The sequence below is a fragment of the Ochotona princeps genome, chromosome 24, assembly GCF_030435755.1.
Source record: "Ochotona princeps isolate mOchPri1 chromosome 24, mOchPri1.hap1, whole genome shotgun sequence".
In the NCBI taxonomy this organism is placed as follows: Eukaryota; Metazoa; Chordata; class Mammalia; order Lagomorpha; family Ochotonidae; genus Ochotona; species Ochotona princeps.
Genome location: NC_080855.1, coordinates 18811626 through 18830523, shown reverse-complemented (window position 1 = coordinate 18830523; position 18898 = coordinate 18811626). Strand labels below are relative to the sequence as shown.

At 55.9% G+C, this 18898-nt stretch overlaps 1 protein-coding gene across 2 annotated transcripts in view; it reads left to right on the top strand.

The window, feature by feature from the left end:
• The window catches only part of ABCC1 (ATP binding cassette subfamily C member 1), a 108818-nt gene that overhangs the window by 81447 nt on the left and 8473 nt on the right, over window positions 1-18898 (top strand). For both annotated transcript variants that reach the window (XM_058680872.1, XM_058680873.1), the window contains 9 exons: window positions 686-812; window positions 3052-3228; window positions 4549-4716; window positions 6128-6311; window positions 11710-11800; window positions 13370-13514; window positions 14865-15072; window positions 15415-15725; window positions 17231-17430. In XM_058680872.1, coding sequence (XP_058536855.1) covers window positions 686-812; window positions 3052-3228; window positions 4549-4716; window positions 6128-6311; window positions 11710-11800; window positions 13370-13514; window positions 14865-15072; window positions 15415-15725; window positions 17231-17430 — 1611 coding nt within the window. The remainder of the gene's footprint in view (window positions 1-685; window positions 813-3051; window positions 3229-4548; window positions 4717-6127; window positions 6312-11709; window positions 11801-13369; window positions 13515-14864; window positions 15073-15414; window positions 15726-17230; window positions 17431-18898) is intronic.

Genomic DNA, 18898 nt, shown 5'->3' with positions numbered 1-18898 from the left:
CAGCTTAATATGCTGTGCTAATAATGACCAGCTCCCAGCTTTGTCCTGACCCCAGCAGGTGGGAGCTGGCCCTGGACAGTGACAGGTGCCACTCACAGGGTTTCCCGTCCACACCTGCCCAATAATTCGTTCCTCCTTACAGCACGGGCATAGCGGTGTCGTCTTGGGCCTGGGCCGCAACCTTCTGAGCATTAGACAATCAGTGTGGGCGAGTTGCATGTGTTTCCACTCATCCCGATGTTGCAGCAACACCAGTGGAAATGCATGGGTGGGCTTTGCCATGAGCCCCTCAGAGCACCTGGCCGTCCAGGCCAGCCCAGCGGTGGCACCACCTCGATCCTTGACCCCCACCCCACCCCCCGCTACCATCCCACCGCCTTTGCAAGCCGGTCCTGCACTTGATCACAGCCTTCTGTCTCTCCCTGAGGTTCCTGTTGCTGCATGCCTTCGCCAAGGTTGTATAAGTTTGCATGCTGGCACCTGCATCTGCCTCATGCCTGCAGTCCGCTTTACCCCCGCGTGGTTGCTGAGCTGAGCTCAGCAGCAGCAGGAGGGAGGACCGGGCGGGCATCTCTCAGCACTTGGAGCATCTCTAGGCTCGTGTGGGTGGGTGGCTGCGAGGCATCACGGGGCAGGCCCACGCCCTCAGAGCACGGCTCACGTTGGCCGTGTCCTGTCCTTGCAGGATCACCTTCTCCATCCCAGAAGGTGCCCTGGTGGCCGTGGTGGGCCAGGTGGGCTGCGGCAAGTCATCCCTGCTCTCGGCTCTCCTGGCCGAGATGGACAAGGTCGAGGGACACGTGGCTCTCAAGGTAGGTTGGGGACCAGGGCCAGGGATGTTGACTGCCAGCAGGGAGGAAAGGCCAGGAGTTGGGACTCCAGCAGGGCTTCTCTCCGTCTCCCTCCTCCTCCTCCCAGCTTTTTCTCCTTCGTCTGCTCTTCCCGCTCTAAGCCCGCTAGGGGTCAGTCAGTCCCTGCTGTATCCCAGCACTTTAAGGACTGCCCGGCGTGCAGTAGGCACTCGGTAAACACCCCCTGGAGTGCTCTCTCTCCTTCCCTCCTGTCCCTCGTAGCACGTTGTATTAGTCTCTTCACATAGGCCTTTCCTCTTTTTTTTTTTTTGGATAAGTCACAGAGATCTTCATTCACTGGTTCCCTCCCCAAGTGACTGCAGCAGCGGGGCCCAGGAGCCTGAAATCCCACCCGAATGTCCCCTGTGGGTGGCAGGGGCCCATATTCTCAGGCCATGCTCTGCTGCTGTAGCGGGCACAACATCAGGGGAGCGGAGCAGCCGGCAATAGCATTGTTCCCTTGCCATAGTGCAGGCACTGCATTGAGTTCTTCATTTGGGGCTGCACAGAGCCTGCCATTTTAGTGCTTTTAACTTGATGGAGAACCCCAACCTGAGAGGAAACCCCTAGAGGAAGCCTAAGGGGCCGCTTGACAAATCCTGCTGGACATCCAGGACCCATGGCCCATTCCTCAAGGAAGCCTTTTCCTGTTCCTGGTGTGGTCTGCAGTGGGCTCACCCCATGCAGCTGGCTTCCTTTGGCAAATCAAGGGTCCCAGGTCCCACTGTGCATCCTCTGCTGTCAACAACTGGCAAAACAAAGGCTCTGAGATGTCCTGTGAGGAGGCAGGGAAAGGCGATTTAGCTGGGATTCACCCATCTTGTTCAGGGTGTCCACACCTCCACAGTGTCGGGGACTCCGCCTGAGGGACACTGCTGCATGCCACGACTGTCCTCACGCAGCACATGCCTGTCGGGTGGGTTTCACCACAGTGGCTGAGCCCGAGCTAACACCCATGGGGCTGCTGTTTGCCAACAAGTCCTGTTAACATAGTCACATGCATGGCACTGTGAGGTCAGTTTGTGGAAGAATGTTCTAGACCACACTGGGATGCACAGCGTGCTGGGTCGGCTTCACTCTGGTTTTCCCGACCCCTCAGTCTCACCCCCACAAGGATTCCCTGGCCTCAGATGTTCGGGATATGGGAACATGCCCCTCAGCTTGTGTGCTGGCCAGCGGCCGGATCCCGCCCTCCCCTCTCTGCACCCACTGGCCCCTGGCTGCCATGGCCGTGCCCGGCCCTCCATGGGCTGTTCCCTCTAGGTGGAACTCGTGTATTGTTTACCCTTAGGTCCTGTTCTTTATTTCATTTTTTTTTAAGATTTATTTTTATTGGAAGTCAGATATACAGAGAGGAAGATCTTCTGTTCGTTGATTCACTCCCCAAGCCAACAGTCAGAGCTGTGCAGATCTGAAGTCAGGAGCCCGGAGCCTCTTCTGGGTCTCCCAAGTGGGTGCAGGGTCCCAAGGCTTTGGGTCATCCTCCACTGCTTTCCCAGGCCACAAACAGGGAGCTGGATGGGAAGCAGGGCTGCTAAGATCAGAACCGGCATCTGTGTGGGACCCCAGTGCATGCAAGGCGAGAACTTTAACCAATAGCCTACCATTGCCAGGCCCTCTTCTTTATTTTTTAAAGATTTTTAACATCTCAGCATTTTTTCCTTAAATTGTCTCAGGTGGTTTTTGTCTTAAGAGTTTCTATCTATTGGTTCACTCAAAACAAAACAAAACAAAAGCCCAAAATCAGGAGCCCAAAATCCACACGGGAGGCAAAGGGTCCATGTCCTGGAGCCATCCAGTGCCACAGCACCAGGCCCTCCCATACCGTTCTTGACACTGTACCTTGTGTAGAAATAAAACCTCAGTCATGGAAACAGATACTGCATTTTCCTCAAGGAGTCCTTTCCCTGGCATCCGAGTTGGGCAGACCTGTTGGAGGGCTCCCCTATTTGGGCTTTCACATCCGTCATCAGGTCCTGCAGGGACACCTGCGGTGGGGACAGGGAGGGTTTAACTGGCTGGAGATGTTCAAGAAAGCTCTGATTACAGAAGCAGCTGCACTTCCTCTGCGGGGCGCTTAACTCTATAGGACCTGGCGACATCTGTGACTGGTGCCCCTCCCGACAGGTGGGCGGGTGGACAGGTGGCCATCCTATGCGTCTGACCCACGTGTCTGTGTTCCTCTCCGGGGACCACGCAGGGCTCCGTGGCCTACGTGCCCCAGCAGGCCTGGATTCAGAACGACTCTCTGCGCGAGAACATTCTGTTCGGCCGCCCACTGCAGGAGCGCTATTACAACGCTGTGGTCGAAGCTTGTGCCCTCCTCCCGGACCTGGAGATCCTGCCCAACGGAGACCGAACAGAGATCGGGGAGAAGGTCAGTGTGTGGCCTCCCTGGGTCCCTGGTACCCTGGAAGAGAGAGAGAAAGCACATGGCATTCCCTAAGGCATGATGCCCCTTCCACCCACAAAGCAAGCAGGTAGTACCTCCTGCCTCGCTGGTCATGTGACTGCCAAGTCACATGACAAGGCCACTGGGCGTGACAGTTAGTGCCATGTGTCTTCAATGCCTGTCTTCACACAACAGCTCCTGTCACTGCACTCACTGGTGTGAGCCTCATGCTGTAAGCTGGAATTTTGCTGTTCTCATTGAATGGCTGAATGGCTTCCTGCACAGCTCCCAGTCCCTTCCCAGCCCAGGCCTGGGACCCACCTCTCACAGCTACTTCTGCACTTGCCTTGCGCCAGCGCCCCCTGGTGGCTGTCCTCTGCATGCTCTCTGTGTCTGATGTTGGCCGCCAGGCAGTTGCTTCATCTGCACCTTTATCTGGGAAATGATTTATTGTCATGGAGATAAGGCTGCACCTCCTTTGAAGGAAGCAGGAGGTGATTGACCGAGGTCCTTAGGCTTGAAGCAGAGGCGCTTGCACTCAAGTGAGGTGGAAATGAGAACAGAGTTTAACAAGGCGACAGGTGCACAGGAAGGCTCTCCAGGCGGGAATGTTGGAGCTCAGGGAGGGGCTAGGTCATGCTCTGCCCTGGCTCTCCCGGTCTTCCCACCAGTTCTGTCCTCTTCTCACAAGTGGCTGGCGCTGGGAGAATGGTCACAGTCCCAAAATCTGGAGCAAGAGACTGATTGGCATAGCCTGGGTCCCATTAGCTGTGGCCAGAGGGGTTCCCCAACACAGAGGACCTGGCACACAACACCCTGGAGGCCAGGGATCTCCCAGGAGGGGGCTGGGCGGTGAGTCTTGTGTTTGGCCACTGCCTTCACCCAGCCACTCATGGATGTAGCATCAGGCTACCTGCTCCTCGGCCGTGCCGTCTGTCCTCCTGGCCAGCTCAGTGCCCCCGGGTGGAGCCTACTGTTCACTTTATGCCATGTGTGTGAGAGAGCCAGCGGAAGCTGGCGGAGATTGTTCTGTCTTCACAGTAACGACTACAGAGGCAGCAGTGGTGGTTGTACCACCAGGAGACCTGGAACTGCCCTCTGGCCTTTCCCACATGCTAGACACGCTGCCTGGTGACCCGTAGGAGGCCTGGGTGTCGGCCTTGTGCTGGTTCTGCAGGCCAAGGTGCACCCGAGGTCCCTGGCTATGGCGGAGCCGGAACCGGAACCCTCACATTCCAAGCTATCACCCCTCCTTGGGTCCCAAGGCCTCCCGGGAACCCACCCTTTGCATGTGTCTCCCTCCAGGGCGTGAACCTGTCCGGGGGCCAGAAGCAGCGCGTGAGCCTGGCACGGGCCGTGTACTGCAACTCCGACATCTACCTCCTCGACGACCCCCTCTCGGCTGTGGACGCCCACGTGGGCAAGCACATCTTTGAAAACGTGGTCGGCCCCAGGGGCCTGCTGAAGCACAAGGTGTGTGCAAGGGCTCTCTCGCTGCGTTTACACTGGGCTCCCATCCCGCAGCCGTCCCCACGCTTTCCTGGAAACCTCGGCCGGCCGGCTGAGCTGCACTTGTCTTTATAGGGCCACATCCTGGGCTCTGGCTTGAATTCTTTGCCTGCCGCTGCAGGGACTTACCTTCCCCAGGTACATTACATCACAGGGCTTCCCACTGTGTGTGAAAGTGATCCTTAAACACCCAAGAATATTGTCTAGAGTGCAGAGGAGCCCACGTCTCTAGTTACAAGACCCAGCGTCATGATGCCCGTGGCATTGTGGGTACAAACAGTTCCCCTCGTCCTGTGCCTCTAGTCAGTTGGCAAGCTAAGGGTGGCTTTTAAATTTTTTAATGATGGCAATAGGGGAGGGGAGAGATCTAAAGAATAATTTGGGTCGCGCACAATGTTCCTAAATAAAGTGTTCCTGGACTGCAGCCAGCTGTGAGCCGTAGCTGCTTCCTGCTGCGGCAGGCGGGGTTGAGCTGCTGCCGTAGCAACCACAAGGACCGCCCACAGATCCTCTGGCCCTTTAAGAGCAAGTCCGCCACGCCTCTTAACGGTTTGCTGAGTATCTCCCCAAGTTGTCTGGTCCATCTCCACCGGCCACGTTTCCTAGCAGCGTTAGGGCGTCAGGGCTGGCATTTCACGGAGCAGGCCAGGCTCTGGCACACCAGCTGTTTTTCTGCCTCTGTCTCTTCCTTCACATGCTCATGCCTTTTTCCTGCTGCTTTTTAGGGGGGGAGTTGGTTTAAAACTAGCCATTCCTGCTACTCCCCCTCTATTTTTAAAAAGATGTATTTGAAAGGCAGAACTAGAGAGAGGGAGAAGACAGATTTTTTTTTCATCCACTGGTTCACTCCCCACATACCTGCATCACCAAGGACTGGAGCTTGGCCATGCTAAGCCAGGAGCCAAGAACCCCCTCTGGGTCTCTCACAGGGTTGGCAGGGGTCCAAGCACCTGCTTTCCAAGGTGCCTTAGCAGGAAGTTGTATGGGAAGTGGAGCAGCTGGGACTTGAACCAGTGCTCTGAGGTATTGGGATGCTGGCGTCATCCCACTGGGCCACTGCACCGGCCTCTCCCATCTGCCTTGGTCACAACACAGTGCCCTCTCTCTTCCCCGCTCGTCTGTCCCTTGTTCACCGCCCCTGTGACTCTGGAGTCTGGGGCAGAGCCCTGATTGGTTTTGTTCCCTGCTATTCCCCAGCTCTGAGCAGAGCACCTGGCACCGGGCAAGCCCTCAGCACGCACGGCTTCAGATGCCTGTGTGAGACCCTGGGCTCTGCCCTTCCGGCATCCTGTGACTCCTGCCTCGGAACCATGGCCAGGTTGGGCCGCAGCCACGCACGTGCGTTGACCTGACACGCTTCTCCCTTTGCCTGCAGACGCGGGTCCTGGTCACACACGGCATCAGCTTCCTACCACAAGTGGACGTCATTATGGTGATGAGTGGTGGCAAGATCTCCGAGATGGGCTCCTACCAGGAGCTGCTGGCCCAGGAAGGGGCCTTCGCCGAGTTCCTGCGCACCTACGCCAGCGCCGAGCAGGAGCAGACGGCAAAGGATGAGGGTGAGGGCGGCCGTGGAGGTTCCCACCAACCCACACACTGCGAAGGGGGGAGGTGTGAGAGGGAGGTGGGCCAGCTTTGCTCCCACAGGGCTGCCTGGAGGGGGCATAGGTGTCACGTGGGACAGGGCCCACCATTTCCAAGACAGCAGTAACACGTGGGTGTGGCTGGAAGCAGCCATGGATAGGGCCTCCAACTGATCCCAGCTTCTGTGCGACCTCTGCCCCTTGAGGGCCTCTGTTTCCTTGCTAATGAGGTGGTCAGTGGGCAGAAGCAGCTTCCCGACACTGGGCCTGGGTTCCCTGTGACACGCTACCAGGAGGCTCTCTGCTGGATCAGTAGTTGGTAGCCATTGTCGTGGGCACTGGGGAGGAATGGCATCAGGCAGCAGCCGTCCTGCCCACTTGCCAGCCGCTTCGTCTGGTCTATCCATCTACCCACCTCCTCCCACCACCGGGACCCTGGAGTGTCAGGCTGCTCAGCCTGGGTCCATCAACCATGCCGGCTTCTCAGGGGCCTTTGAGGGGTTACCTTGAGAGTGGAGGCCGCTGTCTAGGTTCCAGGAGCTGCACTGAGGTGGGGCTAAAGGGAGGGCATGTGTCCTCCATGGACCCCAGGGCCTCAGGGCACACACTGCCCTCCAGGTGAGGCCGCAGGACTGTCCGGTTGCACAGTTCCGTCCACACACCTGTGTCCCCTGCGGTTCTGTGCGGCTGTGCCAGGTGCTTGGAGGGCTGCTAAGGTGAAGCTGGTTCCAGTCCCTCTGTTGAGATACTCAGGCCACTGGTGCTATGTTAGGTTCGCGTGTGGCCAATATTGTCCCAGCATGTGCCTTTAACAGCACACGCTTGCTGGTCCCCGGTCCTGGAGGCAGGAGCCAGAGAACAGTGTGGGCAGCACCTGTGTTCCCTGGACCCATCCCCAGCTGCTCTCCCAGCCTCGCGTGGTTCCTGGAATGTCTAGTCTTCATTGGCTTGCAGGGAGCATCACATGATCTGACCTTGATCCTGCATGAGGGTGTCCCAGAGCGCGCGCGTGTTTGTGTGTGTGTGTGTGTGTGTGCCTGCATTTTCCTCTTCGGGGGAGCCACCATTTCTACTGGGTTAGCAGGTCCCCCACCCCACCCCTGCAGTGTGCCCACATCCTAAGTAATTACATCTGCAGTGATTCTGAGTGATCATGACATCACTTTATGGGGACATGTGGTGTCACCTTCCCACATATGAATTTGGGGGGAACATAATCCAACTCCAAGCAGCACTCTTCTGAGTCTTGGGGCAACAGCAGTGACCACAAACAGCCAAAGCTGGGTCAGGCTGAAGCCAGGCATCAAGAGCTCCCTCCGGCTCTCGCACATGGGTGCAGGATCCCAATCACTTGGGCCGTTCTCTGCTGCTTTCTCAGGTATATCAGCAGGGATTTGGATCAGAAGTGGGGGCTCATGTGCATGTCCATGAGCCTTTGTCACACTGCCGGACCACCCACCCCCACACGTGATCGCCCTCTGTGTAAAATGAGCCTCCCATGCCATTGTGGTCTGTGCTAAGCGCTGAGCAGTCACATCCATGTGCGCTCCTGAGCACTGGCCCCAGCCCTGAGTTTCTTCCTCCTGAGGACCAAGGACTTGGCGCTCCCTGGCGGGAGGGTGAGGTTGGGTGCTGCCACCCGTCTCTTCCATTTTTGGTCACGTACAAGGCATTGCCTATAAAGCAGCAGAGCCAAGTGCTTCTCTCAAAAGAGGCCTTTGCCCAGGCAGAGTTCCAGAACCTTCTTGAAGAAAAACAGTACTAGAAGGAACGGGAAGCCTCCCAAGGTGCCCGTTCTCGGGGCTGGCAGTGGACATGTGGCCCAGGTGTCCATGCTCGGGGCTGGCAGCGGACACAGCCCAGGTGCCCGTGCTCGGGGCTGGCAGTGGACACGCAGCCCAGGTTGTTTTTGCAGCTGAGCAGTGTTGGAGACCTCGGGCTGGTACTTTCAGGAGACCTGGGAGCTTGTCTGCATCGTGTGTCATGTGTGTTTTCTCTTAACCGTGACGAATAATTTCATAGCTTTTCCCAGCCTTTAGCCTCTTCTCTCTGTAGCACTTACTGCTGTCTGACAGTAAATGAGGGTCTACCAGTTGGTTTATCTCTTTCTCTTCCTCTCTCGCTTCTCTTGGATCCTTTGCCCTGTGAGGGCTCTGGGAGTTGAGGGCACCTTGCAATCCCTCTGCGTGCTCAGTATGTGATCAAATGAACGGCCCGTTGATGGCTTAGGGCGTGTCTGGTGTAAGCCGTTGGCAGCACCGAGGGCCTTTGATGCTACTAAAGCTAAATCAACAGCCCAGGTTGGGGGAAGACAGGAGCTTGTCCTGCCCCTTTTCTCCCCAGGCCAACTCGGAACCCTAGCTTTGTAGGTTGGGGCTGCGGGGCGCCACCTTCCCTTCCCCTGTGCTGTGTCCTGGTCCCGGGGACTCAGTGTAAATTTCCATGGGATCTGAGCCCCAGTTGAGAGCAGTGTCCTTGAACGAGAGCTGCGGACTGGAATTAAGCCAAATCACACACCTGCTGCCACCTGCCAGCTGTGACGCCTGCCCTGCCGTCAGTTGTATTTCCTTCTGCTGCCGCAGCAGGAGCCAGTTCAGCTCTGTTCCTGTATAAAGACAGCTGTGAATTTTAAGTAAAGACGTTCACAGCCCCAGGCCGTGTAATGGGGTCTAGGGAATGACTTTCCATCCTGGTTCTTCATGCTTTTTTGGCTCTCGTGGGTCCCCAGTGGCAAAGTGGTGGGTGAGGAGCAAGATCAGGATCGCCCATTGGGCTGCAGTTGGCTGTGCTCCCATGAGTCTGTGCTTCCATGAGACTGCGCCTGGCCTGGAGTGGTGCTGTTTGTCAGCAGAGGACCCCATTGTGTTCCTTTTCACCACCTTCCGTTTTCCATCTGTTTACTCCACAGATGTTGCTTGGGCACTGACTGCATGGCAGGTTTTGTGGTTGGAGCTGGAGGATACAGGTGGAGTCTCCAACATCACCTGGTACCTGTGGCAAAGCCTTACTGCCCCCAGAGGCCCTGGTACCGTGTCCAGCATGCCTGCAGAGAGCATGCTCGAGTCCTGGCACACTGTAGGCAGACAAGAAATGCCAGTAGTTCAGCTGCTTACATCCCGCCAGAGCATCTTGGGCCCCGAGCTGGACATGGGCACGTGGGAACAGCAAAGACTGACCGCACCTATTAAGTAACTAAGATGGGGTGGGGAACCCAGCAGAATCCCCCTTCCCTCCCATCACCAACCATGATCCACTAAGGGCTCAGACCAAGGGCTGGCGTACAAGCCACGGAAGCCCACTGCAGCCACCTGGGGAAAGGTGTGTGCGGGAAAGGGACAGGCCATGGCGGTGTCGGAGGAGAGCAGCACAGGGAGCCTCGGAGAAGACACTCGGGGATTGAGCGTCTCTGCACAGACGTGCTTAAACTGCTTCTGGGCTTATGGGGGGTCACATGCCGCCAGGGGGCCCTGATGGGGGCGACCTGGGGGGACAGAGTCCCCTTCGGCTGGGTGAGCTGTTGGCACCCTCCCGGAGACACAGAATTAGTGCCTTCAATGATGGCCCTGTGTTCCTTCTTCTTAAGCTTCAGTCCCATCCCAGATGTATGGAAGAGAGTCCAGCTGCCCAGCTCCCAGCTGGACCTGGGGAAGACAGCCTAGGTAGCCGCGGCGCTTGCTGAAGTTCTTGTAGGCTGGGGGTCCCTGAGCATGCTCACAAGGATGCAGCTCACACCTGCGCAGAGAAAGGGGATCGGGGCCAGCTACAGGGGCTGCTTGTTGGTGCTCTGGCTCCACTGTGTCATGCATGGCTGCCAGGATTGGGGAGAAACCCGAGTCCCAGAACAGTGTATGCATGGCTGAGCCTCCCGCTCCGGCATCTCACAGATGTAGGTGTCAGGGCTCAGAGGGCTCATGGCTGCCAGGATTGGGGAGAAACCTGTGTCCCAGAACAGTGTATGCATGGCTGAGCCTCCCGCTCCGGCATCTCACAGATGTGGGTGTCAGGGCTCAGAGGGCTCATGGCTGCCAGGATTGGGGAGAAACCCGAGTCCCAAAACAGTGTATGCATGGCTGAGCCTCCCGCTCCGGCATCTCACAGATGTGGGTGTCAGGGCTCAGAGGGCTCATGGCTGCCAGGAGTGCCAGAGCCCTTCCTCACATCCTAAAGGCTCTAGCGTGCCATGGTACTTGCCTCGACTCTGCTCGTGCGTGGAGCCCTGCCCTGCTGGCTACAAATTAGCCCAGTTCAAGGGCCCTTGCTGGCTCCTTGGTGCTCGTCAGAGAGGGTCTGCCCTTCTTGGATCTGGCTCCCTGAGGTCACCCCACTGACATGCCTGCCACCTGCCAGCTGTGTATCTTTTGTGCCTACTCTGTGGCAACCCCTCACACTGTGCTGTTCCTGGCACCCGGAAACCAGGATGCCAGTGCTAAGTGGGGAGGTGGTGCCCCATGAAGATGTGATGAGTGGATGGCTTTTTGCACAGTTTGTGCCCACTGCCCACTTTGTCAGCTCAGTGTCCCTGCTCTGCTGGTTCCTGTGGGTGCTGGCTGGACCCTTTCTGGGATTGGGACAGGTGTATGGCTGGTGTACTCCGGGGTAGCCTGATTGGCTGGTCAGATATTTAAGTGTTTCCTTATCATCCCAGCACCGTCGGGGTTAACTCCTGGGTGTGCTCTGAATCTCTGTGGGCTGGTGCCCTGGTGCCTTGATGCCCTGATGCCCAGGTGCCCCAGTCGGTGTGTTGGGACCCGTGTCCCCTTGTGTTCTGCTGCAGGACTTGTTCGTGAAACCAGAGACCTGCAGAGCCCCTCTCACCAAGGCTCCCCAGCCCCCGGGGCCCTCAGCCAGTGGGGCGTTCCAGGTGGTGACAAAGCTCCATCCTCGTGGACAGTGCCCTGGCTCTAGGTGGCACCTGTGCCCCAGCCACTCGGAATGATTCATTCACTCTCTCTATCCCTCCCTCCCCTGATCTTGAGAGAGAGATGAGAGAGTTTCTCTTCCTATATGGTTCTCTTCCCAGATGACTTTACAATGGCTGGGGCTGGGCTGAAACCAAGAGCCTGGAATTCTCTCCTGGTCTCCCATGGGTGCAGGGTGCCTAGGGCCTGGAGCCATCCTCCACTGCCTTCCCAGACGCATCAGCAGAGAGCTGGAGCGAAAGCAGAACAACCTGGACTTGAACCAGCACTCAGATAGGATGTCGGCCTTACAGGTGGCAGGACTGCGCCACAACACTGGCCCCAGAGCTGACTTCTGAGCTTCCTGGTGGCCGAGTAGCTGCTCTTCGCTCCGCAGAAGGGACTGGTTTTTCTCTGACTTTGTTGTCAGCTCTTGAAGCTCAAGGTGCCCCCGCCCCTTGTGTGTCTTCTGCCAGGACTGCCGGGTGGCGGCGGCCCGGGGAAGGAGATGAAGCAGATGGAGAACGGCGTGCTGGTGACCGACGGCGTGGGGAGGCCCCTGCAGAGGTGAGGGCCCGTGGGGCCCTGTGGCCGGGAGGCAGTGAGAGCGGCAAGACCAGCCCTTATTGTATTTAATTGAAAGAGTGACAGGGAGAGATATAGAGAGGTCTTCCATCCACTGGTTCACTCCCCCAAATGGTTATAACAACTGGAGAAAGATTAAGCTAAAACCAGGAACTGGGGGCTTCTTGCAGACCCCTTGCGTGGATGCAGAGGCCCGAGACTTGGGCTGTCTGCTACTGGCTTTCCCAGATTCTTCAGCAGGGAGCTGGATCAGAAATGAAGCTGTCTGGGACTCAAATCAGCATCTATTTAGGGTGCTGTCACTGCAGGTGGCATCCTAACATGCTCTGCCCCCGCACCAGCCCCAGTAAATAAATCTTTAATGAAAACGTGGATGGGAGAAGACTTCACCTTGAGAAATGCAGTTAAGTATGGATTAAGAGGAGAGGGGGAAAGGTGAAAAGTTTAGTATCTTGACTTTTGTCTACGGCACTAGTACTTGCTAATGAACTAGGTTTTTGTTTTAAGAACTAGGACAATATATTGCCACTTGCTAACTCATCATTAGTGGATATGTGATATCTTGGTATATTGAGGCTTTTATGTTTGAAATCTTTTTAACGTCAAAAATTGAAGTGTTAGAAAAATGATGCATTTGTATGTGGGGAGAATGATGTGTGTCATGCAAAGAGAAAAATGATAAGTGGGGTAAAATGTGAAGAATTGGTAAATCTGGGGACAGGGTAGACTCTTGTATTATATAGTTTCTCTTTAAATAAGTTGAAAGGATTGGTCTAATGTCATTTCTCAAACATGAAAAATATCCAAAAGCTAAAGTAAGAAAAACGAAAGAGGACCAAGAGCCATGCTGGTTCCATCATCTCATGCTACAGAGGCGGTCTGGAGAGGACGCCCCAGGAGACCTGTGCTCCGTATGCTGGCGCCCCTCAGAAAACACTGTTCCCTGACCCCCCCCAAGTAGTCATCAGGTTTATGCAGACACACCCAGGTGACCGCAGATCATGTTGCCTGTTACTCCTAACCTTAGTGTTTGGAACCCTGGTTCATGCATCCGACAAAGTAACTGAGACAAGCCAGTTAGGAGGGAAAGGATACTTAGCTCCGAGCTTCAGAGACTCAGAGTCTAGAAGGCATAGCAAAGGCCCTGTGGCAGACGGCAGGTAGCAGGCGGCAGGTCACATGGAGAAAGGCTCATGTGGTGACCCAGGGAGGAGAGACTAGGGTGCTACAGTGCCCTGGGACAGCTTGTTCAGTGATGTAAGGACCTTCCCTATGCCGCGCTCCACCTCTTAAAGGCCCACAACACCTCCCCATGCCGCCCCCCTGGGAACTGAGCTTCTACATGGAGAGTTTTGGGGGCCTCTGCACCCACATCTCCGTGCCTAAGGATTGGAGGGTATGCTATCAGGTGTCCTTGCTCGTGCCCAAGTGCAGATGTGCCCCCTCCTGCTGCCAGAACTCTGGCCCAGGCACACCACCCCAGCCAGGGGAGCTAGCGCCGCATGCTCCCAGCTGCCCTTGGTTGATGCTGTCACACTCTGCATTTTCCAGACAGCTCAGCAGTTCTTCCAGACAGCTCAGCAGCAGCGGGGACCTCAGCAAGCACCACAACAGCACCTCCGAGGTGCAGAAGCCGGGGGCCCCAAAGGAGGAGACCTGGAAGCTGGTGGAGGCGGACAAGGCCCAGACAGGGCAGGTGAGGGCCAGGACCGGCGTTCTCAGGCACCTGCTGGGTGCTGGGTGCCAGGCAGAGCTCTGGGCTTTCAGGCCCTGCATCCCTCGAGCAAGCCTGGAGAAAGACTGTCTACAACACAGGATACCCAGGCCACCAGAGAAGGCAGCCGACGTACCCCTACGTCGCATCTCCTAAGCCACAGGCAGGGATTGAACCGTGACCGCCAGACCCCAGCATGGGTGCTTGTGGTCTCTGCTGTATGGACTGTCACCCTTCCTGAGCAGCCTGGGGCCCTCAGTAGCTGTGGGTGACCTCAGGGTTTCCTGTGGCCCCCTCACGTAGAGGTGGGCTTAGGCTGTGAGCAGACCCAGCACCGGGCGCAGCACCGGGCGCTACGATCGGCAAGCAGCTTGGTTCCATCGGTTTCTTTTCTCTCTAAGACCACGTGGTTGTATCTGCGAAGGTCCTGGTTACATTCCTCTAACTGGGAGAACGTTTTCAGGCTCTTGTTTTATTCCTTCATAGATCCTCTGTTGAGGCAGATGTCAGTTTTCCACCTCTGAGAGTGATCCAGAGTTACTTTAAAAAAAAAAGTTTTCTTCTCCTGTACTTGAAAGGCAAGGCCACAGATGGAGTTCCCACCCACCTGTTTCTTCCCCAAATATGACGCCAGGAGCCTGGAGATGGATGCCAGAGGCCCAAGCACTCAAGCCACCACCTGCTACCTCCCAGGATGCATTGTCAGGGAGCTGGATCGGAAGCAGAGGAGTTGGGTCTCGAACTAGGCTTTCTAACATGGGATACAGACATCCCAAGTGGTGGCTTAACGTGCTGTACCACAGTGCCCACTCCCAATGTTTATTTTGAAAAATAAGTTCAGTTAACATTTAAATAGTTACAACGGGGGCGGGCATTTTTTTAAACGCTTTATGTATTTTGTAACAGTTCAATATCTTGGATCTATAGATTGATTTCTCAGATGGCCACAGCCTCTGGTGCTGGGTCAGCCCATAGCCCGGAACCAGGAGCTTCTTACGGGTTTCCCACGTGGGTGCAGGAACCCAGGCCATGAGCTATTCTCTGCTGCTTTCCCAGTCTGTAAGCAGGGAGCTGAATTGAGAGTGGAGCAGCTGGGACTCGAACTGGCACCCATATTGATGCTAGAACCACAGGTGGAAGCTTAACCAGCTATCCCACAACACTGGGCCCTAGGCTGGAGTTTTCAAAATACATCCAAAGTATCAAATGCTGTAAGCCATAAGCCAGGCAGGAGCCAGGAACCTAGGGAGCCACATAGCTTAGCTGTGCTGTGACAGTGTGGTGGCAGGCCACGGTTGGGTCGAGGTGTGATGTCTTCTCTGGGACCTCCAGGTCAAGCTGTCCGTGTACTGGGACTACATGAAGGCCATCGGGCTCTTCATCTCCTTCCTGAGCATCTTCCTCTTCCTGTGTCACCACGTCTCCGCCCTGGTCTCCACCTACTGGCTCAGCCTGTGGACGGACGACCCCATCGTCAACGGGACCCAGGAGCACACCGACGTCCGCCTGGGTGTCTATGGGGCCCTGGGCATTTCACAAGGTGGGTGTCCCCATCCCTGCCTGACATTGACACGTGTCGGCATTTCAGTCCCGTTGTAGTCCTTGGCCCAGCCCTGTTTTCCTGTGGGTGGAGGAACTTGAGGACAAAGGAATTCACCAAAACTGGGCTTTTTTCCTCATCTGTGAAATGGGTGGCAATAGACTTTTCTCAGAAACCTCAGAAAAAAGAGACAGGCTTGCAGAACCCTAGCATGGCTCAGCACACGTCAGTGCTCCGTAGACCATGGCCACCACATCATCATAGCTATGGTTAGAAGGTGGGGAGGGTGCAGGCCAGCTCCCCCCGCTCCCTGCCATGACGCTGACCCCAGCCTGTCCACAGGCATCACCGTGCTCGGTTACTCCATGGCCGTGTCCGTTGGGGGCATCTTTGCCTCCCGCCGCCTGCACCTGGACATACTGCACAACGTGCTGCGGTCACCCATGAGCTTCTTTGAGCGCACGCCCAGCGGGAACCTGGTGAACCGCTTCTCCAAGGAGCTGGACACGATCGACTCCATGATCCCACAGGTCATCAAGATGTTAATGAACTCGCTCTTCAATGTCCTGGGCGCCTGCATTATGATCCTGGTGGCCACGCCCAAGGCCGCTGTTGTCATCCCCCCCCTGGGCCTCATCTACTTCTTCGTCCAGGTGAGTGAGCAGCCCTGGCTCCCCGTGTCCCCCACTATGGGGCAGAGGGCAGCCTGCTGTGGTGGGTCTTTTGTCAGAGTGAATCTTTCAGTCAGCTGCTTTTAGCTTTTTTTTTTTTTTTTTAATTTTTCCAGCTGTAAATCTGAAAAGAGAACACAAACCTATAGCAAATAAAAACAACTTGAATTTTTTCAAAGACTTATTTTTATTGTAATTTCCAATTATTGGAAAGGCAATGGTACAAAGAGAAATAGAGACAGAGAGAACGGTCTTCCATCCACTGGTTCACTCCCTAAATGGCCACATTGGCCATCGCTGAGCCAGGAGCCTTGTCCTGGCCTCTGACACAGGTGCAGGGTCCACAGTCAAGGAGCTGGATTGAAAGTGGAGTAGCCAGAACATGACTTGGTGCCCATGTGGGATGCTGGTACTAGTGGAGGATAGCGTGTTCTGCCCCCAACAGCTTTGCTATTTAACATCATCGTCCAGTATACAGTCCTTTAGCTTCTCTTCAGCAGAGCTTGAAGTAGGCTGTTAGCGGCTGGGGTAGCAGCCCTGTGAATTTAATATCCCAGATTCCAGCCCTTTTTAAATGTTTGTCTTACTGTCTGTGCGCAACCTTCCTTTCTTAGGTTGACCTCATGTGTCAGAGTAAGTTGCTGGTGGCCCAGCCATCACATCTGTATCTCAGACAAGATTGAGGACAGGGAGCAGAGCAAGGAAGCCCACGAACATGGATCAGTGCCTCTCCTATAAGTTGTTCTGCATTGTCTGTGGGAATGGTTCCACACAGAGCTGTTTAAAAACACAGTAGCTGGCTCCATGGAGGGTTGACTCAGTGAATGCAGAGACCAAGGATGCAGAACCCGTGGGCATCAGATGGTCCAGCACTTAGTCAAGGCCACCTCTGCCTATACGCAACCTGGGGAACCGTAACCATCCCACTGAGCCTGTTTGATTTCCTGCAATAGGAGTCCCCGAGGAAAGAAGTCGGGGCTGCTAGGGGACCCCCTGTGGGCCCTACCATATCCCCTCTGCAGAAGCTCTCGCCTGCCCTGCCTAACCAGGCGCAGCATCCAGGGTCATTGGCATTGGGCAGTACCGTGGCACACAAAGCTGCTGTTCCCAACTCCAGCATCCCTTACAAAACACCCATGTGAGGACTGGCCGGCCCGCTTCTTGCTGATGCCCCTGGGAGCAGTGGGCGATGTGCCACCTGCTTGCAGAAAATCTCCATGGAGCTCCCAGTTCCAGAATGTCTCAGCCTGGCTGTTGTGACCATTTGTTTCCCCCCCTCTCTGTCACCATGCCTTTGAATAGTTAATGAAATAGTTAATGATAATTAATTAAATCTCTTTAAAGCATTAAAAAGCAGCCAGTCCAACATTTTGCCTCTGGGCTGTGAGAGGGTGGCTCTTGGTCACTTCCAGATGCCTAGTCCCAGGAGGAGGGCGTGAGGGGCCCTCCACCTCCCCCATCTCTGCTCCCTGTGCCCTCCCCCACAGAGGTTCTACATTGCCTCGTCGCGGCAACTGAAGCGCCTGGAGTCGGTGAGCCGCTCCCCCGTGTACTCACACTTCAGCGAGACGCTGCTGGGCGTGAGCGTCATCCGGGCCTTCGAGGAGCAAGAGCGCTTCATCCGCCAGAACGATCTGAAGGTGGACGAGAACCAGAAGGCCTACTACCCCAGCATCGTGGCCAACAGGTATGCCGGCCGGCTGCAGGGCTGGGGGCAGCCCCCTGAGCACCCGTCCTTGGGCCTCCCCATCTCCCTCCTGCCTTCTTCCAGGGGTGGGTAGGCTGTGGAACCACAGAGGACAGGGGCGCTCTGTGCACGCTGCCTGCAGCTCTGTGCTCAACCAGCATTCTGCTGATGCCAGATCTTGACTGGCAGGTATACTGTCCACCTGCATGTTCTCGCGCAAGGCTGCACCTTGGAGTGCAAGGTGCATTTCAAGCGACTTGTGCATCATGAGCTGCATGACATGAAATTGTCATTTTGTCAGGAGCCTAAGGCGGTACCGGGGGTCAGGACACAACTCTGCTGTTTGCTAGAGAAGCAGCTGATTTATGTTGCAAAGCATCCCACTCGCCTCTCTGCACCCGTACACGTGTGGGGGTGAGGTGGAAAATGCTCTAGGGAGGGCTCGTGTGGCGTCTTCTCACCCACCTCCACGTGCGGCTGGGAGGCAAGACCACAAGCTGCCGGCGGCCTTGGCTTCCTTGCACAATGCCAAGGAGCTGGTCAGGGTCAGGCCGTGCCACGGGTGGGTCATATACACCCGAGGATCTGGCATGTGCGAAATCAGGGCCGTGGTGGGAAAGGCTGACCACTCCCTGTGCACTGACCAATCCCTGTGCACTGTTGAGCAGTTTGTCACATAACGTAAGTGCTTGAGTTCCCCAGGCCTTCCAGAAGGAGGCCTTGGAACATTAGGGAGGCATGTCAAATGTAAGTTTCTGGCACAGGCATTTGGCCTAGAGGGTAAGCAGCATCTGAGGTGTCTCAAGCCCTGGGTTCGAGTCTTAGCTCCACCTCGATTCCAACTGCTGCCAGTGCACACCCTGAGAGGCAGTGGCGACAGCTCCCAGTACTTGGGATCTGCCACTGACCTGGAGGGTCTGGAGTGAACTCCTGCCTCCTGGCTGATACAGGAGGGGAACCAGAAGATTCAAGAATCTCTGTACTTCTCTCTCTGAAAAAGAAAAAAAAAATTTAAGAAGAACTGGGAGTTTGCATTTACCCTCTCCATCTGTCTGTTGTTGCTAGAGCTATTTTATGTCCCTGAAGCTTCTTCCACCTGATGATTGTTTAGTATTTAGGAGTGTCCATGACATCTGTTCTTAAAAAAAATGTGTATCACAGTTGCAGTGTTTAGTGAGAAAAGCTTGTTCCTTAAAAAAGGAAGCCACAGGGCCCGGCGGTGTGGCCTAGCGGCTAAAGTCCTCGCCTTGAAAGCCCCGGGATCTAATCCCGGCAGCTCCACTTCCCATCCAGCTCCCTGCTTGTGGCCTGGGAAAGCAGTTGAGGACGGCCCAATGCATTGGGACCCTGCACCCGCGTGGGAGACCTGGAAGAGGTTCCTGGTTCCCGGCTTCGGATTGGTGCGCCGGTCCATTGTGGCTCACTTGGGGAGTGAAACATTGGATGAAAGATCTTCCTCTCTGTCTCT